We start from the raw sequence: 15,031 nt of genomic DNA, 5'->3' as shown, positions 1-15,031 counted from the left end.
GCAAAGAAGAGTTGAATCCACATCTCCTTCCTCCCAGGTGAGTGCCTTAATCACCCATCATTCTCTATCTCTTTGGTCCCATGAATATTTAAGTATTTATACAAAGTGGAAAAGTTTTTCAATAGGAGCAATTGAGAGCAACCTATCTCTGAATAGGCGACAGCTTAGCTATTAGGATGCTCACCTGAGAAGAGGAAGATCTGAGTTCAAGTCCCTGCTCCAGAATGGGGATTCAGACCTGGGTCTCCCACATCCTAGGCAAGTGCCCTAACCACAGGGATAAAGGTGGAGGGGAGGGAAGATGCTCACTTTCTTTTCTGAAGCTGAATTTGTTCTGATTTTACTGAAAAATCAGTTCATCCAACTCTACCAGCAAGTGGTGTGGGCAGCAGCAGTGATGATGGTGGAACTCGCTTCTTCCAGTCCCCCCAAACTGCTGTGCCCTTCAGTGATTTTCCCCCCACCCACACCCCAATAAGCAATGTCCAGAAACAGAAGAAAACTTCATTCCCAACTTTTAACCAATAAACATATTTTGGTGATTTTAACTTCTTCCTGTTTCTAGAATCTTTCAGCCTGTGCCAAGCAGTCTAGTTAATGCCAATATTTGTCTTCAACTTTGCTAACTTACACTGTATAATAAGATTTCAGGGTTGTTCCTCTGTGGGTCACTCTGAACTGTAGAATGTCCGGTTCAGTATGAAACAAAGGAAACCGCTAGGAGCATGGCTGAGAGTTCTTTTTGTTCAGAATGTCACTAGGTTCAATTAGCACTGGGATTCACTTTGTGACCATTCTGTTTGTAAGCTTTCAACCATTTTGATTTTACAAATTACACCAGTGTGACACCACAGGCTTTCAGCTCAAGTAAGGCATGTATCTATGACTTCCCAAGTGTCTTAGACCAGTGTTTCTCGAACTGGGGTCTGCGAGGGTACACCAGGGGGTCCACGAGTCATGTCCAGGGCCACCAGCCTGCTGATCAACAGGAGGCTCTGGGAGGGAGGGAGAGGAGTGGGGATGGGGAATGCTTGGGGGAGGGGGCAGAAAGAGGTGGGGTGGGGATGGGGTGGAGTGGGGGCGGGGCCTGGGGCTGAGCGGGGGTTGAGTCATTCATTCATGCCCGTCACGTTGAGTGCTCCCAGGGAAAATTAGAAACCGGCACCTGGGTGTTGAAGCTCACGTTCTTACCCTTGCTTTGTGGTGTCGTATTATACATGTATTTTCTGGTTTTATACACTTTTTAGCATTTATTATACGTGCCAATAATTATTATGGTTCGCTGGTTAAAATGTAAAAATAATGGTGACTCAAGTGAAGGTGCATCATACTAGAGTGAAACTATTCAAACATGTGAACTAAAATGCAAAATACGTAAGTACTGTGACGAATACTTATTTTTGGATTTACAAGTGCAGATTCTGAAGACTGGCAGAAAGCACAATGTGTTCTCTGCTATGAATTATTATCAAACGAATGCATGAAACCATCCAAATTTAGAAACTAAATATAAGCAACACATGAACCAATCTTTTGAAATTTTCCAAAACAAGCAGTGAAAACTATGTGCAAGCCAGAAATTGATAACAAAAAGGCTGTGTTTGCTTCTTATCAAGTATCCCTACTAATAGCAAAGGCAAGGAAACCTGACACTATTGCACAGGAACTAATTCTGTCAGCTGCAAAAGCAATGACCAGTGCAATGCTGGGGATAAAGCTGCAAAAGATTTAAATTTGATCTCACTATCCAACAACGCTGTCACCTGTAGAATAGAAGATATGTCTGAATATAAAAGAGCAGTTAATTACAAGGGTACGCAAAAGCCAATATTATTCACTGCAACTGGATGAAAGTCCAGATGTTTCTGGCAATGCTAATTTGCTGGCATTCATTTGATACAAATTTGTCAGTAAAATTAACAAAGATTTCCTATTTTGCTATGCATTACCAACATATACTACCTCTGAAGCTGTGTTTAATAGTCTGGATGATTTCATAATAACAAATGAAATCAGGTGGTCAAAATGGGTAGGAATCCGTACTGATGAGGCTTGTGCAATGTCAGGAAAGTACAGTGGACTCGTTGCACGTGTTAAGGATCTCATACCTGTAGTTACATGGAATCATTACTGTATACCCCGAGAATCATTAGCTGTCAGAAAAATGGCAGGAAAACTGAAGACAACACTGGATGAGGTGGTGAAAGTGATCAACTTTATTAAAGCTCATCCACTAAATTCCTGCATCTTTAATGTCCTTTGCGATGATATGGATAGTGATCATAAACAGCTTCTTTTACTTTCAGAAGTGCGTTGGTTGTCTTGTGGGAAAGTACTCAACTGCTTGTTTGAGTTGTGTGATGAAATATGAATACTTTTTCAAAGAGACATTTCAACTGAGCGAGCATTTCAGTGATTTTTTTCGTGGTTAGCTATGGTAGCGTACTTGGCCAATATTTTTACCTATTCAAATGGACTAAATTTGAGCCTTCCACGGGTAGCTGTAACCTATATTTAAAGTTGAAGACAAAGCAGAAGCACTGATTAAAAAAATGGGACTTTATGGTCAAATTGTCTTAAGAACTGTGTGTGAGAATCATTTCCAACGCTGAACGATTTTCTTGAAACGTCAGAAGAAAAGCTTTGTGATGAAATACAAAACATTCTCATTGAACATTTGCAGGCTTTGAAGAACAACTTCAGAGATTATCGTCCTCTTTCTGATTCCGGTAACAATTGGATCAGGGATCCATTCAGTGTTAGATGTCAACACCACCAAAAGTTTAACTTCATCTGAAGAAAATAGCCTTGTGGATCTTTCGTGTGACACCTCTTTGAAATTGATTTTTCAATCAGTACAGTCTGACAGACTTTTGGTTATGTCTGAGACCTGATTATGCCAAACTGTCAACCAAAGCATTGAAGTATTTAATGCCATTTCCCACAACATATTTCTGTGAATGGGCATTCTCTGCACTTTTATATGTGAAATCAAACTATAGAAATCAACTGACAGTAGAACCAGATCTAAGAATACAACTTTCCACCAATGAGCCAAACATTTGTGATCTTGTTTCGGCAAAACAACAACATCCTTCACATTAATGTTTTGTTAGCTTGTGTGGGGTTTTTTGTGAAGTTTTCTAGCTGTTTAGATTTAATGATGATAAAAATAAAGAATAGTTCCTTACCCCCAGACACATTTATGTATCTCTGTCTAATAGTAAATAACAAAATAAATAATAATTTTAGTGGTACAATAGTTTATAAATAATTAATAGAGCTTTTCATGAACATGGAATTTTTTTCTTCAAATGTAAATAAACATCAGTAGGCTTTGGGCATCCATGAAAATTTTTAAATAAAAGTGGGGGTCCTCTGGTTGCTAAAGTTTGAGAACCGATGTCCTAGACTATCATGATATCAGATGTAACTCAACCAATCATTACCTTTACTCTACAGCTAATTTGCATGCAACAGTTGCATTGGTTATATGAGGGACACTGCATGGATAATGGATTACTTGACCCACCTGCCTTACTTGTGCAACAGCACGGGCTTCCAGCTGCAAGTATTATGTAACAGGCTGAATTGGGCTTCTGTTACCTTGAACAATTTATGAAGGCTTCTGCACAAAAGTCCTGAGGCAGCCCAGAATCAAGAATGTTGTGGAGAAGCCTGTGTGTGGAATCGTGGCAGAAATTCTCCATTTGATCAGAGTCTGGTGTTAAAACAGTTTGTTGAATGTTGTCTTCTGGTAACATGGTGTTCACAGAATTGCACAACAAAAATGTTTGTGCAGTGAGGTGGCTTGCTTTCATATTTATTAGTTCATTTTGTTGTTGCAGGGAGAGGAGGAGTTTAACTTGCCCCAGCCACCCCGAGGCCGCATCCAGCATCGCCACATGCGAACCATCCGTGAAGTGCGCACAGTTGTCACACGTATCATCACAGATGTTTACTATGTAGATGGTGCTGAGGTAGAGCGGAAGGTGATTGAGGTAAATCCAATTTTAGGGGTGAATGTAGTGATCTGTTTGCTGGAGGACAGATTAAATCCAAATGAGCAGGGACCTTAGCTGCTGATATTTGTGTGGCCACAGGAAACAGCAAGTTAAGTTAACAGGCTCCCATGCTCTGGCACTGATCGTTTCTCACCCCTATCAGATTTGAACGTCTTTCATTAAGAATCACACCATGTTTAAACGAAAAGCTGCTTCCTTGTGTTGATGCCACGTTTCTTGTGTGGTAACCATATTACACTACACTGAAGTAATATCTGCTATTTCTCTCCTTTCTTTGACTAGGCCAGTAATGGACAGGTGTGAGGTGATGGAAGGTGCCTCACTTGCCTTCTGCAGAAAAAGATGGTTTAAGAACATAAGAACGGCCATACTGGGTCAGACCAATAGTCCATCTAGCCTAGTATTCTGTCTTCCAACACTCACCAATGCCAGGTGCCCCAGAGGGAATGAACAGAACAGGGCAATTATTGAGTAATCCATCCCCTGTCATCTAATTCCAGTTTCTTGCAGTCAGACTAGGGACACTCAGAGCATGGGGTTGCATCCCTGATCAGCTTGGCTAATAGCAATTCCTGGACCTATCCTCCAGGAACATACGTAATTATTGTTTGAACCCAGTTGTAGTTTTGGCCTTCATAAAATTGAGAGTTTCAGAGGGGTAAAAATTCCAAGAGGGAACAACAATCTTTAGTGATATAACAAAACTGTGTAACTTAGTGTTGCATTATATTAATTTTGGAGCTAACTCCCCATCTGGGAGACGGAGGAATCAGTAGTAACTGCCTTGATTGCTTTGCCAGAGCAAGAGACTTCGGAGGGGTTTCCATTCCAAACCCTAATATCCTATCAGAAAAGTCTCAAAAACATTCCCTTCAATGTTCTCTCTAATTTTTCCCATCTATGTGCGGAATGAATTTTGTTATGTGCACCAATATGGAGGTGATGTGTGGCAGGGATGAGGCCAAGGAGTTTGGAATGTGGGAGGGGGCTCAGGGCTTGGGCATAGGGGCTGTGGGGCTGGGATGAAGGGTTCAGGGTTTGGGAAGGGGCTCTGGACTGGGGCAAAGGGTTGGGGTGCAAGCTCTGTGTTAGGGCTGGGGATGTGGGGTTGGGGTGCAGGCTGCCCAGGGCTGCGACAGGGAGAGAGGACTCCCTCCAGCCCTTTCTTCCCGCAGCAGCATCTGAGCTGGGGGAGAGCGTTTCTCTCCTTGGCTGCAGCAGCCCTGGGACTGGGGGAGTCACTGCAGCCCTACATGCCCCAAGCTCCCCCATCGTCACCCCATGCCCCTGAGTGCAGTGTGCACACCTGTGCGGCCCTTGATGGCCTCCTGCGCAGGCATGCACCTTAGAGGGAATGTAGCTTGGGGCATTAAAACATCTTATGCTTTCAGGCTGAGATCCATGTTCTTATATCTTACAAAATAAGATGACAGATATATGACCCTATATAAATGAGAGATTAATTACTATTACTGCTGTGTGAACATACACCTGCATTAAGAAATAGTGTGCCTTTTTGGTATTCAGACAACTGGCAGGTTAGATTTAAATTGCAACCATCCCTGGGACTCTGCTGTTGCTGAGAGTGAGGAACCTTCGGCCCATCTGAAGAACGGTGGTTTGGAAAGTGACTGACAGAAAATTAGGACATGTCTAAATGGTGAGTTAATGCATGGTAAGCTGGGGTGTGAAATCTGCAGTGATCCAGTGTACCGTGCACTAACTGTCTGCATGCTGGGTGCATAACTGGTTGGAAAACCATTCCCAGAGAGTAGTTATCAGTAGTTTGCAGTCAAGCTGGAAGGGCATATCGAGCGGGGTCCCACGGGGATCAGTTCTGAGTCTGGGTCTGTTCAATATCTTCATCAGTTATTTAGATGATGGCATAGAGAGTACACGTATAAAGTTTATGGTGATACCAAGCAGGAAGGGGTTGTAATTGCTTTGGAGGATAGGATTAAAATTCAAAATTATCTGGAAAAATGGTCTGAAGTAAATAGGATCAAATTCAATAAGGACAAATGCAAAGTACTCCACTTAGGAAGGAACAATTAGTTGCACACATACAAAATGGGAAATGACTGCCTAGGAAGGAGTACTGCAGAAAGGGCTCTGGGGGTCATAGTGGATAACAAGCTAAATATGAGTCAGCCGTGTCACACAGTTGCAAAAAAAAAAAAGCGAACATCATCATTCTGCGATGTATTAGTAGGAGTGTTGTAAGCAAGACACAAAAAGTAATTCTTCCACTCTGCTCTGCGCTGATTAGGCCTCAACTGAAGTATTTTTCCAGTTCTGGGAGCCACATTTCAAGAAAGTTGTGGACAAACTGGAGAAAGTCCAGAGAAGAGCAACAAAAGTGATTAAAGGTCTAGAAAACATGGCTTGTGGGAAGATTGAAACAATGGGTTTAATCTGGAGAAGAGAAGATTAAGGGGTGGGGAGATAAGTTTTCAAGTACATAAAAGGTTGTTACAAGGATGAGGGAGAAAAAATGTTCTCCGTAACCAAGTTTTTAAAGTGCTTGTATACCAATGCTAGAAGTCTAAATAGTAAAATGGGTGAACTAGAATGCCTCATATTAAATGAGGATATTGATATAATAGGCATCACAGAAACTTGGTGGAATGAGGATAATCAATGGAATACAAGTAATACTGGAGTACAAAATACACTGGAAGGACAGAACAGGTTGTGCTGGTGGGGGAGTGGCATTATATGTGAAAGAAAGCGTAGAGTCAAATGAAGTAAAAATTGTAAATGAATCAAACTGTACCAGAGAATCTCTATGGATAGAAATTCCATGCTCGAATAATAAGGATATAGCGATAGGGATACATTACCGACCACCTGACCAGGATGGTGATAGTGACTGTGAAATGCTCAGGGAGATTAGAGAAGCTATTACAATAAAAAACTCAGTAATAATAATAATGGGGGATTTCAACTACCCCCATATTGACTGGGTACATATCACCTCAGGAAGGGGTGCAGAAATAAAGTTTCTTGACACCTTAAATGACTGCTTCTTGGAGCAGCAGGTCCTGGAACCCACCAGAGGAGAGGGAATTCTTAATTTAGTCCTAATTTGAGCACAGGATCTTGTCCAAGAGGTGAATATAGCTGGACCTCTTGGTAATAGTGACCATAATATAATTAAATGTAATAGCTCTGTGGCAGGAAAAACACCACAGCGGCCCAACACTAGCATTTAATTTCAGAAAGGGGAATGACACAAAAATGAGGAGGTTAGTTAAACAGAAATTAAAGGGTACAGTGCCAAAAGTGAAAACTCTGCAAGTTGCATGGAAACTTTTTAAAGACACCATAATAGAAGCTCAACTTACTATGTTTTTTAATTTGGGGTATACATTTAAGAGAACTAAAAAAGAGCCACTGTGGCTAAACAACAAAGTAAAAGAAGCAGTGAGAGGCAAAAAGGCGTCCTTTAAAAAGTGGAAGTTAAATCCTGGTGAGGAAAATAGAAAGGAGCATAAATTCTGGCAAATGAAATGTAAAACTACAATTAGGAAGGCCAAAAAAGAATTTGAGAGAGTTAGCCAGACTCAAAAAGTAATAGCAATTTTTTTTTAAGTACATCAGAAGCAGGAAGCTTGAAGCTAATCAACCAGTGGGGCTACTGGACAATCAAGATGCTAAAGGAGCACTCAAGGACGATAAGGCCATTGCAGAGAAACTAAATGAATTCTTTGCATCGATCTTCACAGCTGAGGATGTGAGGGAGATTCCCAAACCTGAGCCATTCTTTTTAGGTGACAGATCTGAGGAACTGTCCCAAATTGAAGTATCATTAGAGGAGGTTTGGGAACAAATTGATAAACTAAACAGTAATAAGTCACCAGGACTAGATGGTATTTACCCAAGAGTTCTGCAATTTTACATTTGAGTTCCTTCAGAACTACTAACTGTAGTCTGCAACCTATCATTTAAATCAGCTTCTGTACCAGATGACTGGAGGATAGCTAATGTTGATGCCAATTTTTAAGAAGGGCTCCAGAGGTGATCCCTGTAAGCCTGACTTCAGTTCCAGGCAAACTGGTTGAAACTATAATAAAGAAGAATATTGTCAGACACATAGATGAACATAATTTGTTGAGGAAAAGTCAACATGTTTTTTGTAAAGGGAAATCATGCCTCACCATTGTACTAGAATTCTTTGAAGGGGGTCAACAAGTATGTGGACCAAGGGGATCCAGTGGATATAGTGCACTTAGATTTTCAGAGAGCCTTTGACAAGGTCCCTCATCAAAGACTCTTATGCAAAGTAAGCTGCCATGGGATAAGAGGGAAGGTCCTCTCATGGATTGGTAACTGGTTAAAAGATAGGAAACAAAGGGTGGGTATAAATGGTCAGTTTTCAGAGTGGAGAGAGGTAAATAGTGGTGTCCCCCAGGGGTCTGTTCTGGGACCAGTCCTATTCAACATTCATAAATGATCTGGAAAAGGGGGTAAACAGTGAGGTGGCAAAATGTGCAGATGATACAAAATTACTAAAGATAGTTAAGACCCAGGCAGACTGCAAAAAGTTACACAAAAGACTCTCAAAACTGGGTGACTGGTCAACAAAATGGCAGATTAAATTTAATGTTGATAAATGCAAAGTAATGCACATTGTAAAGCATAATCCCAACTATACATATAAAATTATGGGGTCTAAATTAGCTGTTACCACTCAAGAAAGAGATCTTGGAATCATTGTGGATGGTTCTCTGAAAACGTCCACTCAATGTGCAGCGGCAGTCAAAATTAAGCAAAGAGAATGCTGGGGATAATTAAGAAAGAGATAGTAGGACAGAAAATATCATGTTTGCCTCTATATAAATCCATGGTATGCCCACATCTTGAATACTGTGTGCAGATGTGGTCGCCCCATCTCAAAAAAGATATATTGGAATTGGAAAAGGTTCAGAAAAGGGCAACAAAAATGATTACGGGTATGGAACAGCTTTTGTATGAGGAGAGATTAATAAGACGGGGACTTTTCAGCTTGGAAAAGAGATGGCTAAGGGGAGATATGGTTGAGGTCTATAAAATCATGACTGGTGTAGAGAAAGTAGATAAGGAAGTGTTTACTACTTCTCATAACACAAGAACTAGGGGTCACCAAATGAAATTAATAGGCAGCAGGTTTAAAACAAATAAAAGGAAGTATTTGTTCACACAGCGCACAGTCAACCTGTGGAACTCCTTGTAGGAGGAGGATGTGAAGGCCAGGACCATAAGAGGGTTCAAAAAAGAACTAGATATTCATGGAGGATAGATCCATCAATGGCTATTAGCCAGGATGGGCAGGGATGGTGTCCCTAGCCTCTGTTTGCCAGAAGTTGGGAATGAGCGACAGGATGGATCACTTGTGATTACCTGTTCTGTTCATTTCCTCTGGGGCAGCTAGCACTGGCCACTGTCGGAAGACAGGATATTGGGCTAGATGGACCTTTGGTCTGACCCAGTAGGGCTATTCTTATATTCTTACGTTCTCTGAGAATAGGACAAGAAGCAATGGGCTTATATTGCAGCAAGGGCCGTTTAGGTTGGACATTAGGAAAAACTTCCTGTCAAGGTGGTTAAGCACTGGAATAAATTGCCTTGGGAGGTTGTGGAATCTCCATCATTGGAGATTTTTATGATCGGGTTAGACAAACACCTGACAGGGATGGTCAAGATAATACTTAGTCCTGCCATGAGTGCAGGGGAATGGACTAGATGATCTCTCTGTCCCTTCCAGAATCCACCCTCCATCAGGACCCTCCGTTTCCAGGGAGCTTATCTCCTGCAAGAGACCTTCCCTGAAGGACGGAGCCTATCTACACTCACACACAGTTTACACCTCTCCAACAGCACTGACAGTACCAACACTGGAACCCAAGTCTGCTTTTTCCTCCTCGGGAGACTCAGACCCATCAGAAGAACTACTCCTTCTGTACCGCCCTTATCCATTTCCCAGGAGAACCACACAGCCCTGGGACCAGCCACCACCTCATTTGACTCAGTCACTCAGACTCCTATTACCACTTGTTGACTCCTCCTACTGGCCATAGTGAGGGCCCTGGGATCAGTTTCCCCTCTTCGGAATCTATCCGACCTGGTAGGGAGTTGTCATGTGCCCCCCCCCAATTAATTTACTAATTAACATGTATGCTAATAACCATCAAATCTACTCCTGAATCTGATGAGGAGGAGTGTCTTCTGTGAGACTGCCCATTCCACTAGGCACAATCCACATCTGTTGCCCTGCTTTAGAACATGCCTATTGCAGACATTTGAAAAGCTGATGCCTGGTCATTTTGCACTCTTTTTCTCAGCACCATGCTATTGTGCGTGCTTCCAAGGCAGGTGCAGCTGTTCTCCGATCTGTACCAGATCTCTCTTCAGCACCCATGTCCATTACTGGGACACTGCTTGGGAGCCACCTAATGTGGAGCATCCTCAGGGACAAATACTCGAAGAAGGAGTGGCTACTTACCTGTAGAGTAACTGCTGCTGTTCTAGATGTTTTGTCTCAATGGGCACTCCACTTTTCTCTCCTTTCCCTCTATTTTGGAGTCCTTGCCATGCCAAATTTTGTAATTGAGAGAGTTCCATATATGCCCTTGGGTCAGAGCACGAGGATGTACAGGATGCAAGTCCAGACCCCCATGGGCAATGGTACCAAAAATCTGATTGAAAGGAGATATGTGTACACACTTTAAGAACAAAACATGTCAAAGAATTTATTACTGTAAAGGTAAATAATCTCTCGTTTTCCAAAAGCACCTCAAGAGGCTCACCAAGAGCTGGACATGCAGGAGAAACAACATAAACTGTTGAATACACAGCAACAACGGGCATGATAGCAGTGTCCATTAATGAGGGTCTCCTTGAGCCTTCTAAGGTGATCTGGCATATTCTGACTTCCATCCCACCTACCTCAAAGAAAGTGGACAGAAAATAGCAGGACCCTGCAAAGGGATTTGAGTAGTTCTTTCAATGCCTGACCTCTGGCTTCCTGGTAGTGCAGGTGATTCAGTAGAAATCTAAAGAGCTTCTAAAAATGCCCCTTGAGAGAAGGATTTGAAAAGATTAGATCTCTTTGGCAGCGAGATCTATTCCTCTACCTGCCTCCAAATGAGGGTGGCAGATTTATCAAGCTTTGCTCTCGAAGTATGACTTTCTTCTTTGGGGAGACAAAGATAGACCTCTTGCCACAGGACCAGCAGGAGGAACTGAGAACCTTGATGGTAGAAGGACCACTGATGGCCAGGACCTCCCTCCAAGCCACTCTGGATGCCTTGGATATGGTGGAAAGACCATGGCATCCACCGCTGTCATGAACCATGCTTCTTGCCTCCATGTGGTATCTTACAATAGGTGCAAACTGCCACAGAGGACCTCCTGTTCAAGTGGGCTTATCTGTTTGCCAGTATTATGGATGAAGCGCTCCACAGTCATAGGGACACTAGGGCGATTCTTCAGTCATTGGACCTCTTATATTCTCATGTTGCAGAGATAGCAACCACAGAGACAGCAGCTTTATTGCAACTGCAAATGCCAGATATAGTAGCGCATGTCTGAGCCCCTGCACAGGAGAAGGAGATTCCACAGGCATCAATCATCAGCTCCGTCTTGCTCCATCTGACATGCATCAGAACTGGTTTTTGGAGGGAGGTACAGTGAGTGTCTGGAGCCCTATGGAACCTCCTACAGATCCTACTTTCCTCACCCTGTTGGGAACCTTTCTTCTTTTTTCTGGAAGACTGGATGGAATATCTTAAGGGACCCACTGGCCTGAGGTTATTAAGCCTGGGCATATTCCATTTGGTTCCAGTCTCTGCCTACCCCCTGCTTCCCTGTCCCTTTTCAGGGACTGCTCTCTTGAGTCTTCTAGAACAGGAAGTGAACTCCTTAATACATCTTGGGGCTGGGGAGGAAGTACCCTCAGAATTCAAAGGAAGAGGCTTCTATCCCCTCTACTTTCTGGTTCCAAAGAAGAAAGGATGTTGCGGGTTAATCCTCGACCTTTGAAGTCTCAGTATCTTCATTCAGTGTTTCAGATTTACTATGGTTACCCTATCTACTGCTATAATACCCTCCTTGGTTCTCTTAGACTCTCAGCTCTTGACCTTCAGGACATGTACTTTCACATCTCTATCCACCTGACTCACAGAAAGTACCTTAGATTTTTTGTTTTGGATCCTTCACTGACTTGATGTAAGCATGAAAAGGGATATATTTTTATGAACTTGCCAAGGTGCCTCTTAGATTTAAAGCTGAAATCTAACAAACTAGGTTTGCCAATTGGATAAGTGTTTATAGACAACGTAGAATGGAATATTTTAGGATAGTCCCTTTTTATTTAGTCTAAGGACTGTTAGCTTACTAATTTTTCTAATGCTGGGTTCTTTTCAAGTCAACTTTTAACTTGAAAACTATTTCTTAAATCAGGACACTTGCTTATTCTTCAACAAACAATTTATTAGTTCACCCAGAACCACGTTAGTTTGCAATCAGCAGTTCAGTCCTCGGACCAATCCTATTCAACTTATTCATAAATGATCTGGAGAAAGGGGTAAACAGTGAGGTGGCAAAGTTTGCAGATGATACTAAACTGTTCAAGATAGTTAAGACCAAAGCAGACTATGACGAACTTCAAAAAGATCTCACAAAACTAAGTGATTGGGCAACAAAATGGCAAATTAAATTTAATGTGGATAAATGTAAAATAATGCACATTGGAAAAAATAACCCCAACTATACATACAATATGATGGGGGCTAATTTAGCTACGAGTCAGGAAAAAGATCTTGGAGTCATCGTGGATAGTTCTCTGAAGATGTCCACGCAGTGTGCAGAGGCAGTTAAAAAAGCAAACAGGATGTTAGGAATCATTTAAAAAGGGGATAAAGAGTAAGACTGAGAATATATTATTGCCCTTATATAAATTGATGGTACGCCCACTTCTCGAATACTGCGTACAGATGTGGTCTCCTCATCTCAAAAAAGATATACTGGCACTAGAAAAGGTTCAGAAAAGGGCAATTAAAATGATTAGGGGTTTGGAACGGGTCCCATCTGAGGAGAGATTAGAGGCTAGGACTCGTCAGCTTGGAAAAGAGGAAACTTAGGAGGGATATGATAGAGGTCTATAAAATCATGAGTGATGTGGAGAAAGTGGATAAGGAAAAGTTATTTACTTATTCCCATAATACAAGAACTAGGAGTCACCAAATGAAATTAATAGGCAGCAGGTTTAAAACAAATACAAGGAAGTTCTTCTTCACGCAGCGCACAGTCAACTTGTGGAACTCCTTACCTGAGGAGGTTGTGAAGGCTAGGACTATAACAGCGTTTAAAAGAGAACTGGATAAATTCATGGTGGTTAAGTCCATTAATGGCTATTAGCCAGGATGGGTAAGGAATGGTGTCCCTAGCCTCTGTCCGTCAGAGGATGGAGATGGATGGCAGGAGAGAGATCACTTGATCATTGCCTGTTAGGTCTACTCCCTCTGGGGCACCTGGCATTGGCCACTGTCGGTAGACAGTATACTGGGCTAGATGAACCTTTGGTCTGACCCGGTATGGCTGTTCTTATGTTAGAACTCAAGTGTAGACATAGCTACTGTTCTGGGTGTGTGCTATACACATAGTAAAGTCTTTCAAGCCATTATCTCAGACTGTAGAGTTGAGGCTCAGCAATTACACCAAGAAACAATGGAGATTACCAATATTTCTTATTACATTAACTTACAATAATCAATTCAGTCCTTTAGTACCTAACACATTTATCACACTTCCAAGGATGCTCTTGTCTTGCATCTGAAGAAGTGGGTATTCACCCACGAAAGCTCATGCTGCAGAACGTCTGTTAGTCTATAAGGTGCCACAGGATTCTTTGTCGCTTTTACAGTTCCAGACTAACACGGCTACCCCTCTGATTCTTGTCTTTAAGGCATTTTTAAGAGTGTAGTTATTACTGTTTGGACAGATTTGTCCAAAAGGGGCAAGTTTAGAATATCAAAAGCAATTACTTATGTTCTTGTAGCCTATAGGTATATGTATTTGCTAGGTGTAAGACATAGGTATAAGTTAAGACAGTAATGCAATGTGTCTACAAACCTCAAGGCCTGCAAAACAATAGTTTAGCTAAACTAATCAAGGCCTAAAAAGCCTTAAGACAAGCAGCTAACCAAGAGTAACTCTTGATCAGAAGCTGGGAATGGGTGACAGGGATGGATAACTCAATGATTACCTGTTCTGTTCATTCCCTATGAAGAACCTGGCATTGGCCACTCTTGAAAGACAGGATACTGGGCTAGATGGACCTTTTGTCTGACCCATTATGGCCGTTGTTGTCAGAAGATAGAATGCTGTAATGACTAGACTGCTGATTGGTAACCATAAGATATACTTGTTGATGCTAGTTTGAGATATTTTAAGTTAGGAACATAAGCAGAAATCCAACCGTAAGAATGCCATGGTAACTAATTAACATATATGCTAATAAGCTTGAGGTAAAAGGCCTAGTAACTTATGGGAAAAGGACACTCCAACATTTGCGGGGTGTGAACGTTCAAATAATGAAATGGATCTGAAACCTCTAATGAATATGCATCATGGGCATCAGCATAACCCGTTATAAAAGATATATCCTGGGCCTACGGGCCTTGGGAGACACTAGGATGACACCTGATGATGGTGATGAAGGAGATAATGACTAACAATGGGTTACTGCAAGGGATGGTGTGAGTAGATGGATGCTCAGATGTTCATTTTATATTATCTCTGGATAGAAGTGTTTGTGATTTTTCCAACCTGCTAATAAAACTATTGCAACCGTGAAAGGTTTTTCCTCAGTGTGTGATGCTCCTGTGGACGTTGGGCTTCCCAGATTGATAGGAATTCTAATAAATTTGGGCCTGATCTTGGAATGAAATCCTGCCAAACCACAAAGTGGTTAATTAGGGATTCTTAAATAATCAGTATAACTAATATTCAATCATCAGATCAGG

At 41.8% G+C, this 15,031-nt stretch overlaps 1 protein-coding gene across 7 annotated transcripts in view; it reads left to right on the top strand.

Annotated features, from left to right (window-relative positions):
- The window catches only part of TP53BP1 (tumor protein p53 binding protein 1), a 74,673-nt gene that overhangs the window by 47,360 nt on the left and 12,282 nt on the right, over nucleotides 1-15,031 (top strand). For all 7 annotated transcript variants that reach the window (XR_005585414.1, XM_039491092.1, XM_039491090.1 and 4 more), the window contains one exon: nucleotides 3,849-4,001. Coding sequence is in view for 6 of the 7 variants with exons in the window: in XM_039491092.1 (XP_039347026.1) it covers nucleotides 3,849-4,001 (153 nt within the window). In the remaining variant the exon portion in view is untranslated. The remainder of the gene's footprint in view (nucleotides 1-3,848; nucleotides 4,002-15,031) is intronic.

Source organism: Mauremys reevesii, linkage group 10 (assembly GCF_016161935.1).
Source record: "Mauremys reevesii isolate NIE-2019 linkage group 10, ASM1616193v1, whole genome shotgun sequence".
NCBI lineage: Eukaryota > Metazoa > Chordata > Testudines > Geoemydidae > Mauremys > Mauremys reevesii.
The sequence above is the reverse complement of the archived record's forward strand: the minus strand, read 5'-3'. Positions and strand labels throughout refer to the sequence as shown.